This window comes from Dysidea avara, chromosome 8 (assembly GCF_963678975.1).
Source record: "Dysidea avara chromosome 8, odDysAvar1.4, whole genome shotgun sequence".
Taxonomy (NCBI): domain Eukaryota; kingdom Metazoa; phylum Porifera; class Demospongiae; order Dictyoceratida; family Dysideidae; genus Dysidea; species Dysidea avara.
The window spans coordinates 26303104-26323277 of record NC_089279.1 but is presented as its reverse complement, the minus strand read 5'-3'; the positions used below and the strand labels follow the sequence as shown (position 1 = coordinate 26323277).

The window sequence follows — 20174 nt, the reverse complement described above, 5'->3', positions numbered from 1 at the left end:
AGGCACTAACAATCTAAAAGATGTGGGTGGATGTCTTCCAAAAAACTATTAGGCTATCTGAGATTGAATATGAGAGTATTTTTCATGATTAATAGGCTATTTGCAAAAAAATAATATTATGCTTTCTGAAAAGATATTTTGGTTGGTTGTGTATATAATTTGAGGTTCATACATTTACACTTTCAGAGATTGAATTTGAGGACAGTATATGTGACCGGATTTGAAAAAAGGGGTCTTCCACACGCATCCACTTCTATGAATGTGGAAGACTATAGACCCCTTTTCACAAATCCAGTCACATTTAGTTGTGTGGGATATTTTGAATGCAAGCTTAATCTAAGAAATCACATTTATTATAGACTGTCAGATATTGAATAGCTATAAGGTATGCAGTGAAACTTTATGCAACAGCCACCTATATATTTAGACTACGTCTATTATACCATGTAACTATGTCTTGCATTCCAAACATATAACTACTTATGTTATCTTCAGGGCTATATAGCAACATGAAAAATAATGCCAAAAACTGATGGCATCTGATAATAATGCATGAATTTGTACACCTCACTGGGGGCAGATATCCAGGGGCTGGCAAGGGGAGGGACACAGACTATGTTGTAGATGGTTGGGGAGAGCAAATTCTCTTGCTACATAATTGCAGAAGCAGAAATGTCACCTCTTAGTAGTGTTTCACTGTTAATTTTTGCCATTTTTGGGTTTTGCAGATGGTCGTGAAGCAGTTTAAATGACTATGAGAGTCTTAACACCAGCAATACGATAATTACAGTTGCTTTGACTTTGGTTTCAGGTGAGTTTTCAATAAATGGTAATAATATGCATATTTTTCATGAGTTACATTTAAGGTTTAGTAATTCAATCAAAAGAAGTATGAAAGGGTCCTAGTCAACATACAGTACAGCTCTACAACTTTCTACACGCGTGGAGTAAATGAGACTCCTCCACAAAGGGAGGGATGGGGAGGGAGGCTACCCATGCTGGATCAGTCATTGCACATGTACATTAGACCCTATTTACAGTATTCTTATTAGCGAAGGCCTCATAGGCACTACTGATAGTTTTAGCAATAGACAACTCTTTAAGTTATTACAAAACTCATCACAATTTGGCAATAAAAGGGATATCACAAAGCAGCATAAATTTTGCTGGCATTGTTGTATACTTAACAATTGATTATTCTTTTTTCATAGCTGCTGCTGACTGGTGGAAGTAATTCTAGCTACACTTCTTATGCAGTCTTTGACAAATAATTTACATCATAACTACGTAGTATGACTACACAGTAGAGCACTTAGAAATCAAATGAGAGTCTTGTACAGTGTGATCAGTAAAATTGACCAAATCACAATATCCAAAGACCAATCAATTCATTTTTTTCTTTGTGTTGTACATAGCTACTAGCTTTTACCAATATTTACGTGCTTTGAAGCTACAGCAGGGAAATAATCTATGTTTATCAGTAGTTGCTTACAAGTCTATCAATGATCATTGCCATTACTGCTATTGTACAATTTCTGATCTCTTTATGGATTATGGATAATGATTGATGCTCATGCATGATATGATTACATGAAGATACATACAGTTATCATGAATACGTGATATGGGAATGGTGTGTGTAGGAGTGATTTATATGTAGGAGAAATACATGTATTATGTCATTCTTTATGTGTTGATAATTGTCTCTATATTATCCATTTAGAATTTCTTCAGCTTAAAATCGCCTTTCAATAGACTGGACACCACATAGTCTAGGAAACTACCCTCAATAAGTCCTTCTCCCTGATGGCCAGTATTCATGGCTTTCCAACACGTTTTGCCAGTCATCACATTATCTACTTCCACTGCTACTGGGTCATGACTGTCAGAATAAGTTAGTGTTTTCTTTATTGGGTCAACTGACAGTCCTTTAACCATAAACTGACCTGAAAACCAACAAAGTGATGTAAATACAGTAATATGCAGTTAATGAAAACGAACATACCCATTAGTCCATGTATTTTAGTGATGTCATCACATGTCATGTTCCAGTCTACATCAAGATGGTTGTTATGGAAGCTGACATCGAAGATAGCAAACGGTTTAGCATATTCAACATGGACTATATGACTGTTTGTCTGATTAGTGACACCTTGAGTGAATTTAACTGATATTTGTCCCATTTCATTAACAGTTACACTGTCAATTATTGCAGCAGGAATGTGATGTCTCTGACTGACTAACACAACCTCTTGCTTGACTGAATCAAATATTAAAGCATTAGAAGTTTTTGGAATAACAGCTAATTTTTCAATATGAGTTATATTTTTGTCACCACCATTGCTGTCTACAAAGAGAGCATTGATGATATAATTATGAGTGTGAATCAAGTTTAAGATCAGTCCTGAGTATCCTTGTATGGAGTAACACAGCTTGTCACCAGACACCAATGGAACAATGAAATGTGGGTCACTTATTGTCTTGGCATTAGCATCTGTGGACATGAAATATCACTAGTAATAGCATTTTTAAAGAATGAACAAAAGTTTGAAATTTTATAGTGATACTGTATTACAACAGCAAATACAATACCTATGGCATTATAATTTAACAAAATTAACTTACGATCACAAAGCGTGTGAGATAAAGCTTCATGCAGTTGAACCAAATCAACGAATGTCATTGAATAGAACACATGTGAAGGATCACCAGCAATAGCATTGAGCTCATTGACGTTAACCTGAGGTGTAATACCGACAACTAATAATGACTGGAATATATTTGATGCACGAACTCTTTCAGCAAAAGGTACAGTCTCTGCTGCTCTAACAGTTGATACACCATCAGTGATCAAAATAGCAATATGGGGATATCCAGGTCTTAGTCCCATTTCACCATTTTGAGCACTGTTAAGCAGAAGCTCCAAAGCTGCAGCCGTATTGGTAGTTCCACCAATATATGGAAGATTATCTATGGCTGTAAAAAGAGCTGCAATGTCAGTATGTGCTTGCACATTGAAGTGAAGGGTAGCATCATTACTGAAGACAATCACTCCAACCAAACTGTCCTGTAAACCAATAGGGAACTGCTGAACTGTCTCCTTAACAAATTGAAGCATTAGCCGAAACGGATCTACATCGAGCATGTCATCACGAATACTTCCAGATGTATCGATCATAAAAACCAAATCAACACTCTCAATCCCACAACCTGTGAAAAAAATTTCACATACACTTGTAAAGCTAGTAATACAGTTATAGTAAATTGTTATGTATTGGAACATTGTGTATATTATATGTATATATATTCAGTTTGTCATGCATACATACATACACATGTACCACACATAAACACATACCATATTTAAGTCTTTGTGCATCAGGGCTGATTACCGATAAACTTCCAGGGCATAAAGTTTGTTGTTTGGGTGCTGTATCTGTTTAATACACATGGTATAATCCTAACAATGCATAGGTGTGTATAGATATATGTCTATAATATAATACCTACCTACCTACACACATATATGCATGCATACATACATATACATAAATCAATATTCATGGTATTAGTGGAGTAGTATAGCAAACTTGTTGTTACAGGGTGGATAAAAGCACCATTTTTGGCACACAAATTCTTTACGGTATACTTACCAATATTAGAAGGGGTGCTCATTAAACCTAATCATGTGTGGGCATCAAATAATCCCAGCCATAGTACATTTACAGTATATATACATACACTTGAGTATGGCACTTACATAGTTTTCCTATTTTATATTTTACATTCAATATGTACAGACTTGTCATTGAATTAGTAAATTGCACTGTAAGTTGACTTTTACATGTGTGCAATTTCAGTAGTCTTCTTAGACCAGTTAGTTGCAGTTAATACCATGCAATGTTTAAGATGCATGTTCACAACTGCATTGTGGTCAATGCATCAACAGGCATTTGAACTAGTGAATAATACACAAACTTTGGCTCAAGCTATAGCTCATGCATACAGTGCAGTTTGATAATGACTGTTAACGTTAGACTCATAAAGAAGACTACTCATTGCAAATTACATACATGCAAGAGTTATAATTTACCAATTCATTTGACATATTTCAAATATAATTCATTAAAATAGGAATCTAACTACACATTAAAGTGTATGATATACCATAAATGTGCTATGCTGGAGCTATTTGATGGCCAGTTTGTTTTCAACTACACCTAATTAGTTTTATACATCTTTCCCAACACCGTTTAAAGTTTCGACCAATGTGAAAGATTCAGCATTGTCTTTGTGGCGAGATAGTTTAAAGATGCAAGGATAGGTTATTCAGCAAATGAACTGCATTTGCTGAACAACCTACCCTTGCATCTTTAAACTAGCTACCTAGACAGCTTTCTTGGATGGCTACTATACATTCTTGCTTGAAAGCAAGTTAGGTTGTAATATTGGGGAAAGTCTGTAACATAGGCTTTTTTTCAAAATTACCTCAATATTTTAGAAAATGTGTTCAGCAACAGTGCCTAAGCAGACTAATAATCTATATCAATGTTTGAGTCACAAGTGACTGTACATAGCTAATTAGATGCACTATACTACAGTAATAATAATATTATGGGTTTCAAGCATTTGCTTTGCATTGGTATGCAAACCTTTCCTGGGTACACATATCTACATGTTGTACATGTATTATTGCTATGCAATCACTGATCCAGGATGGGGCATTTGGGGCAAATGTCTCCCCGCATCACCTTGTGGAGGAGCCATACTTCTGATTAAAATACTAAACTTTATACCAGCGGGCCAAGATCAGCTTATGAAACTGACGAAATATGCACGTTTTACTAGCAAACCAAAGTCAAACTAACTATGACATTGCATAGATAGTAAAGACACTGTCTATACTATCTATGGACATTGACACCCAGCACCTTCGTGCGTACTAAGCGCCTCTAAAATAATTATCGTGTTATTATTATTATTATTAGCATAATGGACACGTGTAGAAGAGTACAATAAAATGTTATAGCCTTTGTTCATATCCATGGCCTGTGCGTTCATATCCATGGCCTGTGTTGCTGTTGTTTAAGACATTCAGAGCCTTTTAAACAGCTTTAAATGCTTCACAGCCATCTGCAAAGGCCAAAATGGTAAAAATCAACAGTGAGACACTACTAAGAGGTGATTATTTGCTGCTCCAAAAATGCAGCAATTAACAAGAGGATCTGGTTCTTCCTAACCACCTACAGCTTGCCTGTTTGTGCCCCTCCCCTTTCCAGGTCCTGGATCCGCCCCCACTATGTTGCATATTAAGTGCAACAGAGCCACCACCACTTTAGAATAGATTGTCTTGATGCAATGTTCAGTGGTAAACGTGTTCGCATGGAGGATCATAATCTCTGAAGTAACCACATGGACAATTCAGTTTGTTTACTACTTTGCATTTCATTATAACCAGGTACATAGATTTGTTTGCTGAGATATGTTGTATGTTTTTGCATGCATCTTTTTGAATCTTGGGTTGCCTTGTAGACTCTTTATTCATGTAATGCTCTATCGTGTCATCTAAAATTGCATGGTGGTAAAATTGCATTCTGTATAGCGTAACAGGTTGGACCAACTCCAGGAGGTTGTAATCAATTACTACGCTATCCATGACATGCAGTAGCTGAAAAACTCAAAAAATGCCTACAGACTAGACTTCTTAGCATAATAGGTTTCTAGATCATCAACTTAATTATGTCACATATATTAATGTTAGTTGGAAGCACACCAAGAATGTAAACTGTTACTACCATAAAATGTGACCCAATTTTTGAAAATCACCCATATGGGCACATTTGACACCTAAAATATTTAATGATCAAGCAACAAACTTTATAGTGCAAATCTACTTGTTAATGGTTGTAAGCCATTCTCAATACCTTAAATTACAAGAAAATTATTGAAATATTTTTAAAACTGTGTCCTGCTCTTATTAGCAACCCACTAAACATGAAAATTCTAATTATTTCACGTGCGCCCATATGGGTGATTTTCCAAAATTCAGTCACAAATTGGCAAATTTAAAGGCAAACAGGTCAAAATTTAGACTTGCTGTAGACTGAATAAACAACTTTAAAAAAAGCCAAAGAAAGTGTTGCTTTACCTTACTCCTACACTCTTAAACTTGCAGCAAGCCAGTGAGTGGGGGATAAGGTAACTTGAAAATGAAAGTACACAAAAAGTTTGAATGATGCCAATCTGTGTGGGGCCTTACTCCCCAGGAATATTTTAGATTACAGAAGGTACGTATGCTTAGACTGTTCTTACTGTGTTTTTACAGATAAATTATTAGCTACAGCTTATCAAAGGAGACATTACAATAATGTTAGTGATTGACTGCTCTATTAGAGTATTTAGATATTTTTTTGCTACAAGCAGTGACCAATAATAATGGGGGCATGGCACCCCTTCTACAAATGGTCCAAATGCTTCAACAAACTTTCAGAAAAAAATTGGTGATTTTATCAGCTTCATAACGATTTTCTCAAAATATGATGCAAAGCTACCCTATACTACATCAAGTCACATGGCTACGAAAGTCAAAAGCACGCCCCTCAAATAAATAAGCACACAAACCACTGTGACAAACAACCATTAACATAAATGGATGAGGAATTGATAAACATAAAGGATAATTTTTGATGAATTACAATAGCAATATGGCATCATATTAAATTAACTCACCATCACAAAGTATGTGAGATAAAGGTTCGTGCAGTTGAGATAAAACATCAAATGTGACCGGATTTGCGAAAAGGTACCTTTTCCACACATTTTACATACCAGCAAACAAAATGGTGTAACATTTGACTCCTTACACTGATTAACTTGCTCTTAGTTTCAAAATGCAGCTAGATACTGTAGCTACACTCATGAAAAATTTCAAACAATTATATGAAATGATCGAAAAGTTATGAAGCTTCAAAATTCATACAATGGGTCAAATTTTGTGTGTGAAAAAGGTACCTTTTCGCAAATCCGGTCACAAATGTTAATGAATAGAAAACATGTGAAGGATCACCAGCAATAGCATTGAGTTCACTGAAGTCAACCTGAGGTGTAATACCAACAACCAATAATGACTGAAATATATTTGATGCACGAACTCTTTCAGCAAAAGGTACAGTCTCTGCTTCCCTAACATTTGATACACCATCAGTGATCAAAATAGCAATATGGGGATATCCAGGTCTTAGTCCCATTTCACCATTTTGAGCACTGTTAAGCAGAAGCTCCAAAGCTGCAGCCGTATTGGTAGTTCCACCAATATAAGGAAGATTATCTATGGCTGTAAAAAGAGCTGTACTGTTAGTATGTGCTTGCACATTAAAGTGAAGGTAAGCATCATTACTGAAGACAATCATTCCAACCAAACTATCCTGTAAACCAATAGGGAACTGCTGAACTGTCTCCTTAACAAATTGAAGTATTAGTTGAAATGGATCTACATGGAGCATGTCATCACGAATACTTCCAGATGTATCAATCATAAAAACCAAATCTACACTGTCAATGCCACAACCTGTGCCTGAAAATTTTACATACACTTGTAAAGCTAGTATTATGGTTTATAGTGCATTATAACATCTACACGTACATTCAGTATGCATACATACATATACACATAGGCCTGAGTCAAAAATGCTCAAATTTTTGCCCAAAATGCTTTCAGACCAAAATTGTCACCCATTATTAGGGACCCGCCGATTATGCTGGCATAATTTTGAGCATAATAAGTACCTAAAAGCATTGAGCATAATGCCAGCATAATAGGTTAAATATTTGTAAATTCTTGCTGGAAAATTATTGCAAATAAGATCGATATACTCTAATAGAGCAGTCAGTAACTCTAATAGAACAATCATCAAACTGACTGTTCTATTAGAGTATATCGATCTTTTCTCTTACATGCAGGCGTGCAGCAAGAATTTATTATTTGTGTTCCAGCCACTCATTTTTTTCTTTCTATACAGTGTTAAACTAGTAGCAAAGCATATGAACTAAGGCATGGACATTAAGCATAATCGAGCATAATAGGTAAATATTGAGCATTAATTTAAGCATAATATGTGAATTTTTTAGCAGTGCAGCATAGCATAATAGGTAAAATTATGAGCACAATCGGCGGGTCCCTACCCATTATACTCTTTCAGTGTTCCTATTATTTGCTCCTAAGTTAGCAACATTTGTGACAATTATCATGGAACATTTTAATCACTGAATACTCTATTAGAGTTTATATGTACATGTACATATGTGTATTATCTTTATCAAGCCATACTGTATGTATTTATAGGAGTAACCATTAGGGAAAGCACATTAGCATACCGTAAATTATCCCGTAATCTATATCAAGTGATTAGTATGGTCTTCCTGGCTACGAGGTAATGATGAAATGCCTCGCGGAATACAGTACGGATGTTCATACGACTGGTTAGTCTTTTATTTAGTCTATAGATTAGAATGGTAGTGAAGGAACACTTTCCTGAGCCTGTTTCTCGTCTCGAGGTTAGAGAACTAACTAGCTTTAATGTCACATCGGGTAGTAAAAGTTAGGTTAGGGTTAGGGTAAGAGTTAGGCAATCTTTATAATCTGTTAGGTTAGGGTTAGGGTAAGAGTTAGGCAATCATTTATAATCTGCTAGGTTAGGGTTAGGGTAAGAGTTAGGCAATCATTTATAATCTGCTAGGTAGGGTTAGGGTAAGAGTGTTAGACTTTTATAGCTAGAATTAGTAAATATTATACAAGTAGACACAGTAGCGAAGCGGTAATGCATGAGGCTTGAAATCAAGTGGTCGAAGGTTCGATTCCCGCTGTAGTTCACTTTTTTTTTTCCGCTCGAGACTTTTCAGTTTTTTTCTAAGTTCAGTACAGTCTGAAAATGTTTTCAAGACGTTGTTTATAGATACCCACCATCGATTTCAGCCAGGAGGGGTATAAAAACGATGCACTGAAATTCACACTTGATGTAGCCTTGGAGCTGCAAGTCCGGAGTGAATGCACCCGGACGATGACGTATAACACAACGTGGGCTTGTGTGACGTCATCAGGTCACGTGAGATCACGTGAGCTGTAATTTCAGGGAGTGCTAATGTGCTCTCCCTAACACCTAGTTTTATAGGCCTATGTCAAATATTCCAGCATAATAAAAGCACAATACTGGAGTGCTATGCCAGCATAATGCTGGCATATTAGGTGGATATTTCAAACTATGGAGCTTAATTCCACGAAAATAGATCGATACTCTATAATAGAACAGTCAGTGGAAACTGATGCAAGCCTTTTTGTTCTACACTGACTAATAAAAATGCTGTCAAATTATCAGCCAATTAGAGTTAAAAGAAATTAATTTAGGATGCAGTAAGGGTGAATTTATTATTAAGACTTTACAGTGACCAGCACTGAAGGTCTACAGCAACATGTGCTGCAGCCTTAGGATTATCTAACCTAATTTCAAGGACTTAGACATAAATAATGACTTATAGCTGGAAAGGAATGTAGAACACAGATAAATGATTAAGTTTTAATGTTAAAATTTTAATTAGTTGTATCAGCATTCCTTCTTAGCTGCTTCACAAATCAGGTGTTTTGGTTGACAGTTACTTTTACTTTCATGGATGCACCTGTTTTACAACTAAGGTGTTCTTGCATGGATTAAAACTTTAGTATTACAGTTAGTTGCATTACCATTGTTTTTTGACTATTCTAGATATTACCATGAAGTTTTTTCTACAGCTGAGTTTTTTTTACATTAGGCTACAGATACTTGTAGCTTCTTGGATGTGCCCTTTCTATAGTGAAGGCTTTTAGGGTACTTATTGATATGGTACATGATGCAACGGCTTTGCAAACCTCATACGATTCACATGATCTTTACATTTAACACCTCTATTGACATACGACAAGATATCAACTGGATACCACAGACAAACAATCATTAGCATTTATAATTATGTGGAATAGATAAAATTAAGGTGATGTTTACAACAGCAACAAAGGCAATATGGTGTCATAAATTAACTCACTGCCACAGATTTTGGAAGATAAAGCTTCTGGCAGTTGAACTAAATCATCAAATGTTGCTGAATAGAACACATGTGAGGGATTACCAGCAATAGCATTAAGTTCATTGAAGTCAACCTGAGATGTAATACCAACAACCAGTAGCGACTGAAAAATACCAGATGCATGAATTTCTTGAGCAATGGGTATTGTCTGTACTTCATTAACAGTTGATACACCATCAGTGATCAAAATAGCAATATGGGGGTGTCCAGGTCTTAATCCCATTGTGCCATTTTGAGCACTGTTAAGCAGAAGCCGCATAGCTGCAGCTTTGTTGGTACCTCTTCCATCATAAGGTAGATTGCCTATGGCTGCTAAAAGAGTTGTAATGTCAGTATGTGACTGTACATTAAAGTGAAGGGTAGCATCATCACTGAATGAGATTACTCCAACCAAACTATCTTGTAAACCAATTGGGAACAACTGAACCATGTGTTGAATAAACTCAATTATCAACTGAAACCCGTTACTTGACTCAAACTGAATACTTCCAGAAGTATCCACCATGAAAACTACATCTGCCTTACACCCTATGAACAAATATGTGTAATATCTTGCTAGCTTTACATATACACATATGCAATAAGCTAAGTACATATACTTTACATGTATACAGCTATATACAGGCACATCCACAGACACACACGATTTACAACTATGTGGCTGTGCTATTCACTCATATAGTCATACACACATACTGTAGTTCAACACTTACCTAAAACTGTGACATCTTGTCCTTGCACCTGATTGTTGACAATAGAGCATCATAAAATACTATTTTATTATGAAATTCATTGTAGCTTACCACAACAAGTGAAAAAACAAAAGCAACTAGAAGAGCAGCAGGATACATACTAGCTATAGCCAACAAAACTTTCTTCCTGCACTAAACTGACACTCTGTTGTAGTGTGTTGAATTTTATATGTGCAAGCAATACAAGTAACTTGAGATGGTTCTTAGTAAGAATCATGATCAAGACGTTCACTTGTAAAGTTTCAGTCTGAGAATGCAACTTGAAAATTTTGGTTAATTCAGTATTTTAATGTAACGTATAGTGTGTTGTTGTTACATGTACAGTACTATCACTATGATCCCTTCAAATGTTATTGTAGCATTGTTGCAGGGTAAAATACTGCTGTGATTAGAAGCCTGTGGCATACTAAGAGTGCAGCTCTGCAGCCAATGTCATTTTTGATTAATTGTATCACAACAAGCAGTAATAATTTACTTATGTTTACATGTATGCACAATTTCCAAATAAGGAAACAATGACTGTATATACCATGTAATGGTTATACATAGCCACTCATAATTTTCCTGATATACAGATAAATATATTATTTCTCAGCTGTAAATTCTAATCAAGTTAACATTGATATTTAATAGCACTATATGTAGCTTCATATCCTGCTTGATGTCACTGTATCCACCAACTCAATTATTAATATTTCTCTGGAAATGAAGCCATTGGTGGTGTATCCTGCACTTATTAATCACAAACACCTCATATTGTATTACATTGAACTATAGCAGATAAAGGCTTCTCACTATACAGTATCCACCATGTGTTTCAATTAGCTTACATATATACAGGAAATACTATATTACTACTCATTGTATATATTTTTATAATGTCACTCACCCGTTGTTGTCCTGTTGGGATGCACTATTTGGCTGGAGCTCCTCTTCAAGTGCTTTACACAGTCTGTTGATTGTGGAGGTGGTTTGGTAAATGTACAAGGCCTCGACTGTGATGGGGTCGTATAATTTAATACCCTTTCAGTGGTCAAATAGTCTGTATACTTGAATAGGAAAGATTTTCGGGGCACAATGGGCTCTGTCCCTCCAAAATTAGGCCAAAAATCTAATCCTATGAGACAATCACCAGACTTTGTACTATCAACACTGGCTCTATCAAGAGTGGAGATGCTGCCATGGCAGCAGCTGCAGCTGGGAATTTGTGATAAACTTTAAAGGAGCACGATCGTGCTTAGATTACTGTGCTGACAGTGGCATATGATGATGATGGCTCTGGTCCACAGCAGTGGAATCAGCACAGGTCCACAGCAGTGAACATGGTATAATCCACAACAGTGGATGCAGTATTAATCCACAGCATGCAGTGGGTGTAGTATTAATGTGGGCAGTATTATTAATCCATGGCAGTGGATTCATCAGTAGCAGCTCTGCAAATGGGGATGGTCACTTCCATCCACAGCAGTAGAGGCTGACGATGAAAGTACTAAAATGGTAGTGCGTTGTATTGTATATATATATATGATAAATCCATAATATTGTTTGTAGAGGTACTTACTGTAACAGGTATGCTGATGCTAACAAGGGTGCAAAGCAAGGATACATATCCCCGCATTATGAAGGTTCATAAAATGTTTCTGAATTGGACTGAATTATCACACCATGTTGCCTACTATAGACACAAGCAGTTCTAGTAACAGTACTGCTGGATATGCAGCTATGTACATATATATATATTCTAGGACTAACAATGTGCTATTGCCTTCATATGCCAAACACAACTATTAAGAGGTAACCCTGTCCAATTTGATATAGGCACTGAGATTTTTTCTGGTGAAGTTAGCTTCACCATTATACCAATCAGTAGAAAGTAGTCCATTTTTGTGGTGCCAAATTGCCAATATGAAATTGCATAGTCGCAAGTGCATTAATGCAGGTGTAAGTACAGTATATGTAGCTAAGTATGTTACATTACATACAAAAGACCACAGTGAACTAACTGGAAAATGATAAAGCGGTAAGTCAAATAATAGTGTATTCATAGTTGCTATTATGTAGCAGCCCCACAATAACTCTTGACTCTGAGTCACACACATGACCATGTATAACAGAGACTTACTTCCTAAAATACAATATACTTTATCTAAGTTATATATGTCAACATTGTGCAGACATTGAACAATCCCTCACTGGTATTACTTGATATTACATTACAGGTGTGCATACATGAAGCCAACATGTCTTAGCTTCCTGATATTAGTACATCCACCCCATTAATGTAGTGCATATTACAGATATAAACCACGTACTACTTTACATGGTCACATTTATTGTAATAAAACCACAATCAACCAGCTGATATTGTTCACTTGTCAACTGCCATCCAATGATGGTGAAATTGGTAGGTGTGCAGGTTTCCATAATTCTCCAGTATAGAACTTGTCTGCTAGTTCCATGATATTATTATGAGGTTCCCAAGATGATTTGCATACAAGTGTAGGTACCATGTAATTTTGGCATCTGTTTTGGGTTCCAGGTAGTGAGTAGGTGATGCAATGACATCAAACAGGATGTGAAACTTTATTGATATCAATTGCTAATATTATTTCTCAAAAGTATTTGTGACCAGATTTGACAAAACCAGGATTCCTCACACATTCAATTCTTTGACTTTATCTGCTTGTACAGGTAACTTAATGAATATTGACCTAAAAGTTTCACACAATTCTGTCTTTGCACTTTGCAATAGCAGGTCAAAATTTGAAAGTGGTAGGAACTCACTACGTTGAGTTATGGTCCAGATCTTGATGTGTGTGGAAACCTGGTTTTGGCAAATCCGGTCACATTTAATAACTCATGAATGGAATTACAGTATGCTAACAATATTTCAAAATCAATAGCTATTTCACCATACACTTTCTATAGGAAAGCCATTAAAGTGTACAGTCTGGTATGGCCTTTCCCAAACTTGTAATGGAACTGAGCTGCACGTGTCTGCTCTCCACACCTTTAAATTTACTATATCGCTGAGTATCTGGTTTGTATCTCTTTTGAAAGAACTGCACGTGTCTGCTCTTCACACTTCTACTAATACATAATTATTATCTAGTGGCATAATATACTCTTGTGAGTTTTGGAACCACATTTCTTTTTAAACTGTTTGTTTGGGATCAGCTCAAAATGAACATAAGCTGGTACAATTTTTATGAAAAAGCACTATCCATTAGTTTTGGGCCACTTGAAATGCAATCTGAATCAGGTAACTTGTACGTATATGTGCATGTAAAATAATGTACACAACTATTATAGATAGCTCATTATATGGCTGTCATGTTAAGTACATGTGTCTCCAAACATATTCAACTATAATACATATCTAGATGTTCCCTTATTGAGAAGCTTTTTGCAAGACAATAGCCTTACCTGCATAGTACTTTAAAGTTGCTCCAAAATTATCATGTATTTGTTTCATTGCATGATTTCTTTAATAAGCATAAAACAGATACAGTATAGCTACCCCACAGCTATTAGGTATACATAGGTGGTGTGATTCTTAGTTCACTGAACCCTAGTCTGGTAGAGTCTGCAAGATAATTATATAAATACAACTTTCTTGTTAAACCATCACATCTGTATAGCTAATCTCTTTGTGCAGATGTATATTTTGGTACCTTATAGTGTTTAATATACCAATCCCTGCTAAGCAAAAGTTAATATTAAAAGATGAGTGTGTGTATGTTTTCTTTCTTGTGCAGAAAACGATATCAAATATTGGATAGAGAGTGACAAAGAGATTGATGAAGATATTGATATCACTAATGCTATTCCCCCACCAGATATTGCTGTATCAGAGGAAGAATGTACAAAGTATGACAAGGTGGATTATTGTTTTGCTGACTATTTTTCAATTTCAATTTTTTCTTATTAATAGAATACTTGACTGGTTCCTCAAATTTATTGTTGTTATATTTCAATATTTTGGCACATACTCAGAAAACCTCGCTAAAGTTTCTGGTGAACTACCTCATTCCATGTAACTGGACAACGAACTGGTGAACGACTGGCTGAAGTGAATTATTTTCTCACACATTCACTAATTTTACCCAATAATTCACAGCCCTTACATCATTTATTTGCTTGTGTAAAGTGGCCTATGATGCATTCTCAACATGATAAATATGGAAATCCTGTCAGAGAAGTCTATATGAGTACCAGCAAATCAACAAGTTTTTATTAGCATCAAACATTTCATCACAAGTCATATTTGCCTTACAAGATGATCATGGCATACCTGTTTGTGCCACTGTACCAGTTATGTGTAACTAACTGATCATGTAATGTTCTCATTTGTATACCTCATAATTATATTAATTTTAAGTGCCAGCCAAATTACACAATATTGTTGTATGTGCTACTTAGCTAGCTGTATGTGATTGCATTAAATGTTTTAGTGTTTAGGAATTGTCATGTAAGTTTTATGTAAACATGAAATTTCATAAAGTACATGATACATGGTATGAAACATGACATATCCAAGTGAGTAAACATTAATTAATTATGGCTTGAGATTTCCAATGATGTTTTGGGTATGGAAACACCTAGGAAACATATGATTTTTTCCTGTGTGATCAGTTTTTATTTTAGCTCTATATATTCGGCATAGCCTTCTTCCATATGAGAACATAGCTGCACAAAACAAAAAAGTCAACTACATACAAACGCTCAAGTTACACAGCTATAAAACAGTTACAAAAACAATATCAATGGCGGATCCAGGATGGGGCATTTGGGGCAAATGCCCCCTCCCCCCCTCCCCCATCCAAGAAATTGCATACAAGATCGAGATACTCTAATAGAGCAGTCAATTACTCTAATAAAGCAGTCACAATGTTCATGAGGCAGTGTAGCTTAATGGAAGTTAATAGCTTAACTGTGGTTAGCACTAAAAGAATCACGCATGCCTCCAGCCAGTTACGCACGTGATGCAGAAGGCGCCATTTGTTGGCTCGTGTGATCGAACTTCAACTCGTCGTGCGTAAAAGTGCGAGACGGAGAGCAATGATATTTCATCTCTACCTCAAACGGAATGATATCGTGATGAATAATAGGGTATCAACTTCTACTTTTACCCCGCGAACCACAGTGATAGCCGTCAGAATGTGACCAGGAAGATTCTCAAGAAAGTTTCCGGCACTAGTTTGATCAATAGTGCTCTAGCCGCGGTGGCACACACAGATCACAACTGATTGTATCGGTAGATGCTCCAGTATCGTCTCGCCGAGTGAGTTATCACCTACCACCGGAAGTCCCCACTAACCAGTCATCGATTTTATACTCATTCTCCTCCCTTCACACAGGAAGGGAGTGAAATATAGTACATCCTGGAGGTAGGCGTAGAGGGTACCTGGCCTTTTTAGGGTAAGGTTGCTGGAATTTTCTTTTGAAAGGAATTTATGGATTGGTTGACCGCAAATTAAGCTGGTTGGATCCCACATTTTAAAGTATAGCCCCTAGGAGGGAGGGAAAAGGGGAATGATAGCTAGGCCTGGTTCAGTTGGGGACAGGTGGATTGGCAGCTACATCAGTAGCACTCAAACATCAGCTACGTCAGTAGCAGTCACATCAGCTACTTCGGTAGCACTCACATCAGCTACGTCGGTAGCACTCACATCAGCTACGTCGGTAGCACTCACATCAGCTACGTCGGTAGCACTCACATCAGCTACGTCGGTAGCACTCACATCAGCTACGTCGGTAGCACTCACATCAGCTACGTCGGTAGCACTCACATCAGCTACGTCGGTAGCACTCACATCAGCTACTTCAGTAGCACTCAAACATCAGCTACTTCAGTAGCACTCACATCAGTAGCACTCAAACATCAGCTACGTCGGTAGCACTCAAACATCAGCTACGTCGGTAGCACTCACATCAGCTACGTTGGTAGCACTCAAACATCAGCTACTTCAGTAGCACTCACATCAGCTACATCAGTAGCACTCAAACATTACCTACGTCGGTAGCACTCAAACATCAGCTACGTCGGTAGCACTCACATCAGCTACGTTGGTAGCACTCAAACATCAGCTACTTCAGTAGCACTCGCATCAGCTACATCGGTAACACTCAAACATCAGCTACGTCGGTAGCACTCAAACATCAGCTACGTCAGTAGCTGATGTTTGAGTGCTACCGACGTAGCTGAGCATATCAGCTGTGCTGTGCATATCAGCTGTGCATATCAGCTGTTCTGTCTGCTCAGTAAGCAGACAGAACAGCTGTGCATAGCTGATATGCATATCAGCTGTGCATATCAGCTGTGCATAGCATATCAGCTGTGCATAGCATATCAGCTGTGCATATCAGCTGTTCTTTCTGCTCAGCTGTTCTGTCTGAACAGCTGTGCATATCAGCTGTTCTGTGTGCATATCAGCTGTTCTGTCTGCTCAGCTGATATGCTCAGGAAAAGAACAGCTGTGCATATCAGCTGTTCTTTTCCTGAGCATATCAGCTGTGCTGTCTGCTCAGTAACAATAATAATAATAATAATAATAGTAGCACTCTAACATCAGCTACGTCGTTCAGTAGCACTCGCATCAGCTACATCGGTAACACTCAAACATCAGCTACGTCGGTAGCACTCAAACATCAGCTACGTCAGTAGCACTCAAACATCAGCTACGTCGGTAGCACTCAAACACCAGCTACGTCAGTAGCACTCAAACATCAGCTACGTCGGTAGCACTCAAACATCAGCTACTTCAGTAGCACTCAAACGTCGGTAGCACTCAAACATCAGCTACGTCAGTAGCACTCACATCAGCTACGTTGGTAGCACTCAAACATCAGCTACACTAATTGGTAGTAGCACTCAAACATCAGCTACATTGGCAGCACTCACACATGAGCTACATCGGTAGGACTCTCACATGAGCTATGTCAATAGTACTCGAACATAAGCTACATCAGTAGTACTCAAACCTGAGCTACATCAGTAGCACTCAATATGTCATTAACACCTAGACTTGAGCTGTCAGTAGCATCCAATTTGTTATTAACACCCAGACACGATCTGTCAGTAGCACTCAGACATGAACTATGTCGGTAGCACTCAAATGAGGTAAGTTGGTACTCAAACATCAGCTACATCTCACAATGTGAGCCATGTTGGTAGCACTCACACATGAACTACAACGGTAGCACTCAAACATGAGCTACATTGGTAGCACTCAGTCAAACACTAGCTATGTTGCAAACATGAGCTATGTCAGTAGCAGTCAAACATGAGCTACATCGGTAGTACCCAAACCTGAGTTACATCAGCAGCACTCAATATGTCAGTAACACCCAGACATGAACTACATCACTAGTAGCCAGACACGTATGGCACCCAGAGATGAGCTATGTTGGTAGCACTCTAATGAGGTAAGTTGGTACTGAAACATGAGCTACATCTCACAGTATGAGCTATGTCAGTAGCACTTAAACATGTGCTATGTCAGTAGCACTCAAACTGAACTACTATACATCAGTAGCACTCAGACATAAGCTACATTGGTAATACCCAGACAGGAGCTACGTCGGTAGCACCCATACATGAGCTACATCGGTAGCACTCAAATGTGGTAAGTTAAAAGCATTTACACATGAGCTATGTCGGTAGCACTCAAACATGAGTCACAACTGTAGAAAAATACATTGGTAGCAGTCACATATGATCTACATTGGTAGCACTCAAACATGAGGTACGTCGGTAATAACCTGAGTGACATCGGTAGCACTCAATATGTCAGTAACACCCAGACATGAGCTGTCAGTAGCACCCAGACATGAGCTACATCAGTAGCTGTAGCCAGACATGAGCTATGTTGGTAGCACTCAAGTTGGTACTCAAACAGGAGCTACATCTCACAACATGAGCCATGTCGGTAGCACTCACACAGCATAAGCTACGCCGGTAGCACTAAAACATGAGCTACATTGGTAGCACTCACACATAAGCTATGTCAGCAGCACCGAAACATGAGTTAAGACGGTATAGCACTCAAACGAGCCATGTCAGCAGTTCTCAAACATGATCATGAGCTACATTGGTAGTACCCAAATCTGAGTTACATCGGTAGCACTCAATATGTCGGTAACACCCAAAATGAGCTGTCAGTTGCACTCAGACATGAGCTACATCACTAGTAGCCAGACATGAGCAGCTATAACACCCAGAAATGAGCTATGTTGCTAGCACCCAAATGAGGTAAGTTGGTACTCAAACATGAGTCTACATCTCACAATACGAGCTATGTCGGTAGCACGTAAACACGAACTACTATACGTCGGTAGCACTCAGGCATGAGCTACATTGGTAGTGCCCAGACATGAGCTACATCGGTAGCACCCATACACGAGCTACATCGGTAGCACCCATAATTAATGTGGTAAGTTAAAAGCTTTCACACATGAGCTATGTCGGTAGCACTCAAACATGAGTTACAACAGTAGAACTCCACCATAAACATATCGGGAGCACTCAAGCATGAACTACATCAGTAGCACTCAAAACATGAGCTACATTGCAAACACTCAAGAGTGAGTAGCACTCAATTATGAGCTACATCAGTAGCACTCAAAAGAGGTACGCTGGTAGCATTCAAACACGAACTATGTCAGTAGCAAGCAAACATGAGCTACAAACATCAGTAGCACTCAGTATCAGACATGAGCTGTCTTGGTAGCACATAAACACGAGCAGTCAGTAATACTCAAACATTAGCTATATCAATAGCACTCAGACAGGAGCTATGTCAGTAGCACTCAAAAGAGGTAATTATACAAGTCGGTAACATGGGCTACTAAACTCAGACATGAGCTATGTTGGTAGCACTCAAACACAAACATGAGCTACATCAGCAGTACTCAAACATGAGCTACATCAGTAGCATGCAAACATGAGCTACGAACATCAGTAGCACTCAATTTCAGACATAAGCTATGTTTGGTAACACTCAAACATGAGCTATATTAGTAGCACTCGTACATGAGCTACTTGGTACATAGCACTCAAAAGAGGTAAGCTGGTAACATGAGCTACATCAGTAGCACTCAGACATGAGCTGTGTTGGTAGCACTCAAACATGATCTACGTCCATGTAACACTCAAACATGGGCTATGTCAGTAACACTCAAACATGAGCTATATCATTAGCATTATGTGGACATGATCATGAGCCATGTTGGTAGTACTCAAACATGCTTACATGAGCTACATCACTGATGCTCAAACAGAAACTACATTGGTAACACTCAGACATG

The 20174-nt window shown here is 37.7% G+C and overlaps 1 protein-coding gene across 1 annotated transcript; it reads right to left on the bottom strand.

Annotated features, from left to right (window-relative positions):
• Window positions 1-1539: 1539 nt before the first annotated feature.
• On the bottom strand, window positions 1540-11020 carry LOC136262774 (collagen alpha-6(VI) chain-like). Its single transcript, XM_066057172.1, has 9 exons — window positions 10917-11020; window positions 10827-10854; window positions 10072-10641; window positions 7038-7573; window positions 6730-6784; window positions 3359-3436; window positions 2626-3210; window positions 2006-2494; window positions 1540-1946 (listed from the first exon to the last, which is right to left on the bottom strand). The coding sequence occupies exons 1-9, from the start codon at window positions 10962-10964 to the stop codon at window positions 1720-1722; spliced, it is 2616 nt and encodes an 871-aa protein (XP_065913244.1). The 5' UTR covers window positions 10965-11020; the 3' UTR covers window positions 1540-1719.
• Between the last annotated feature and the right edge of the window lie 9154 nt (window positions 11021-20174).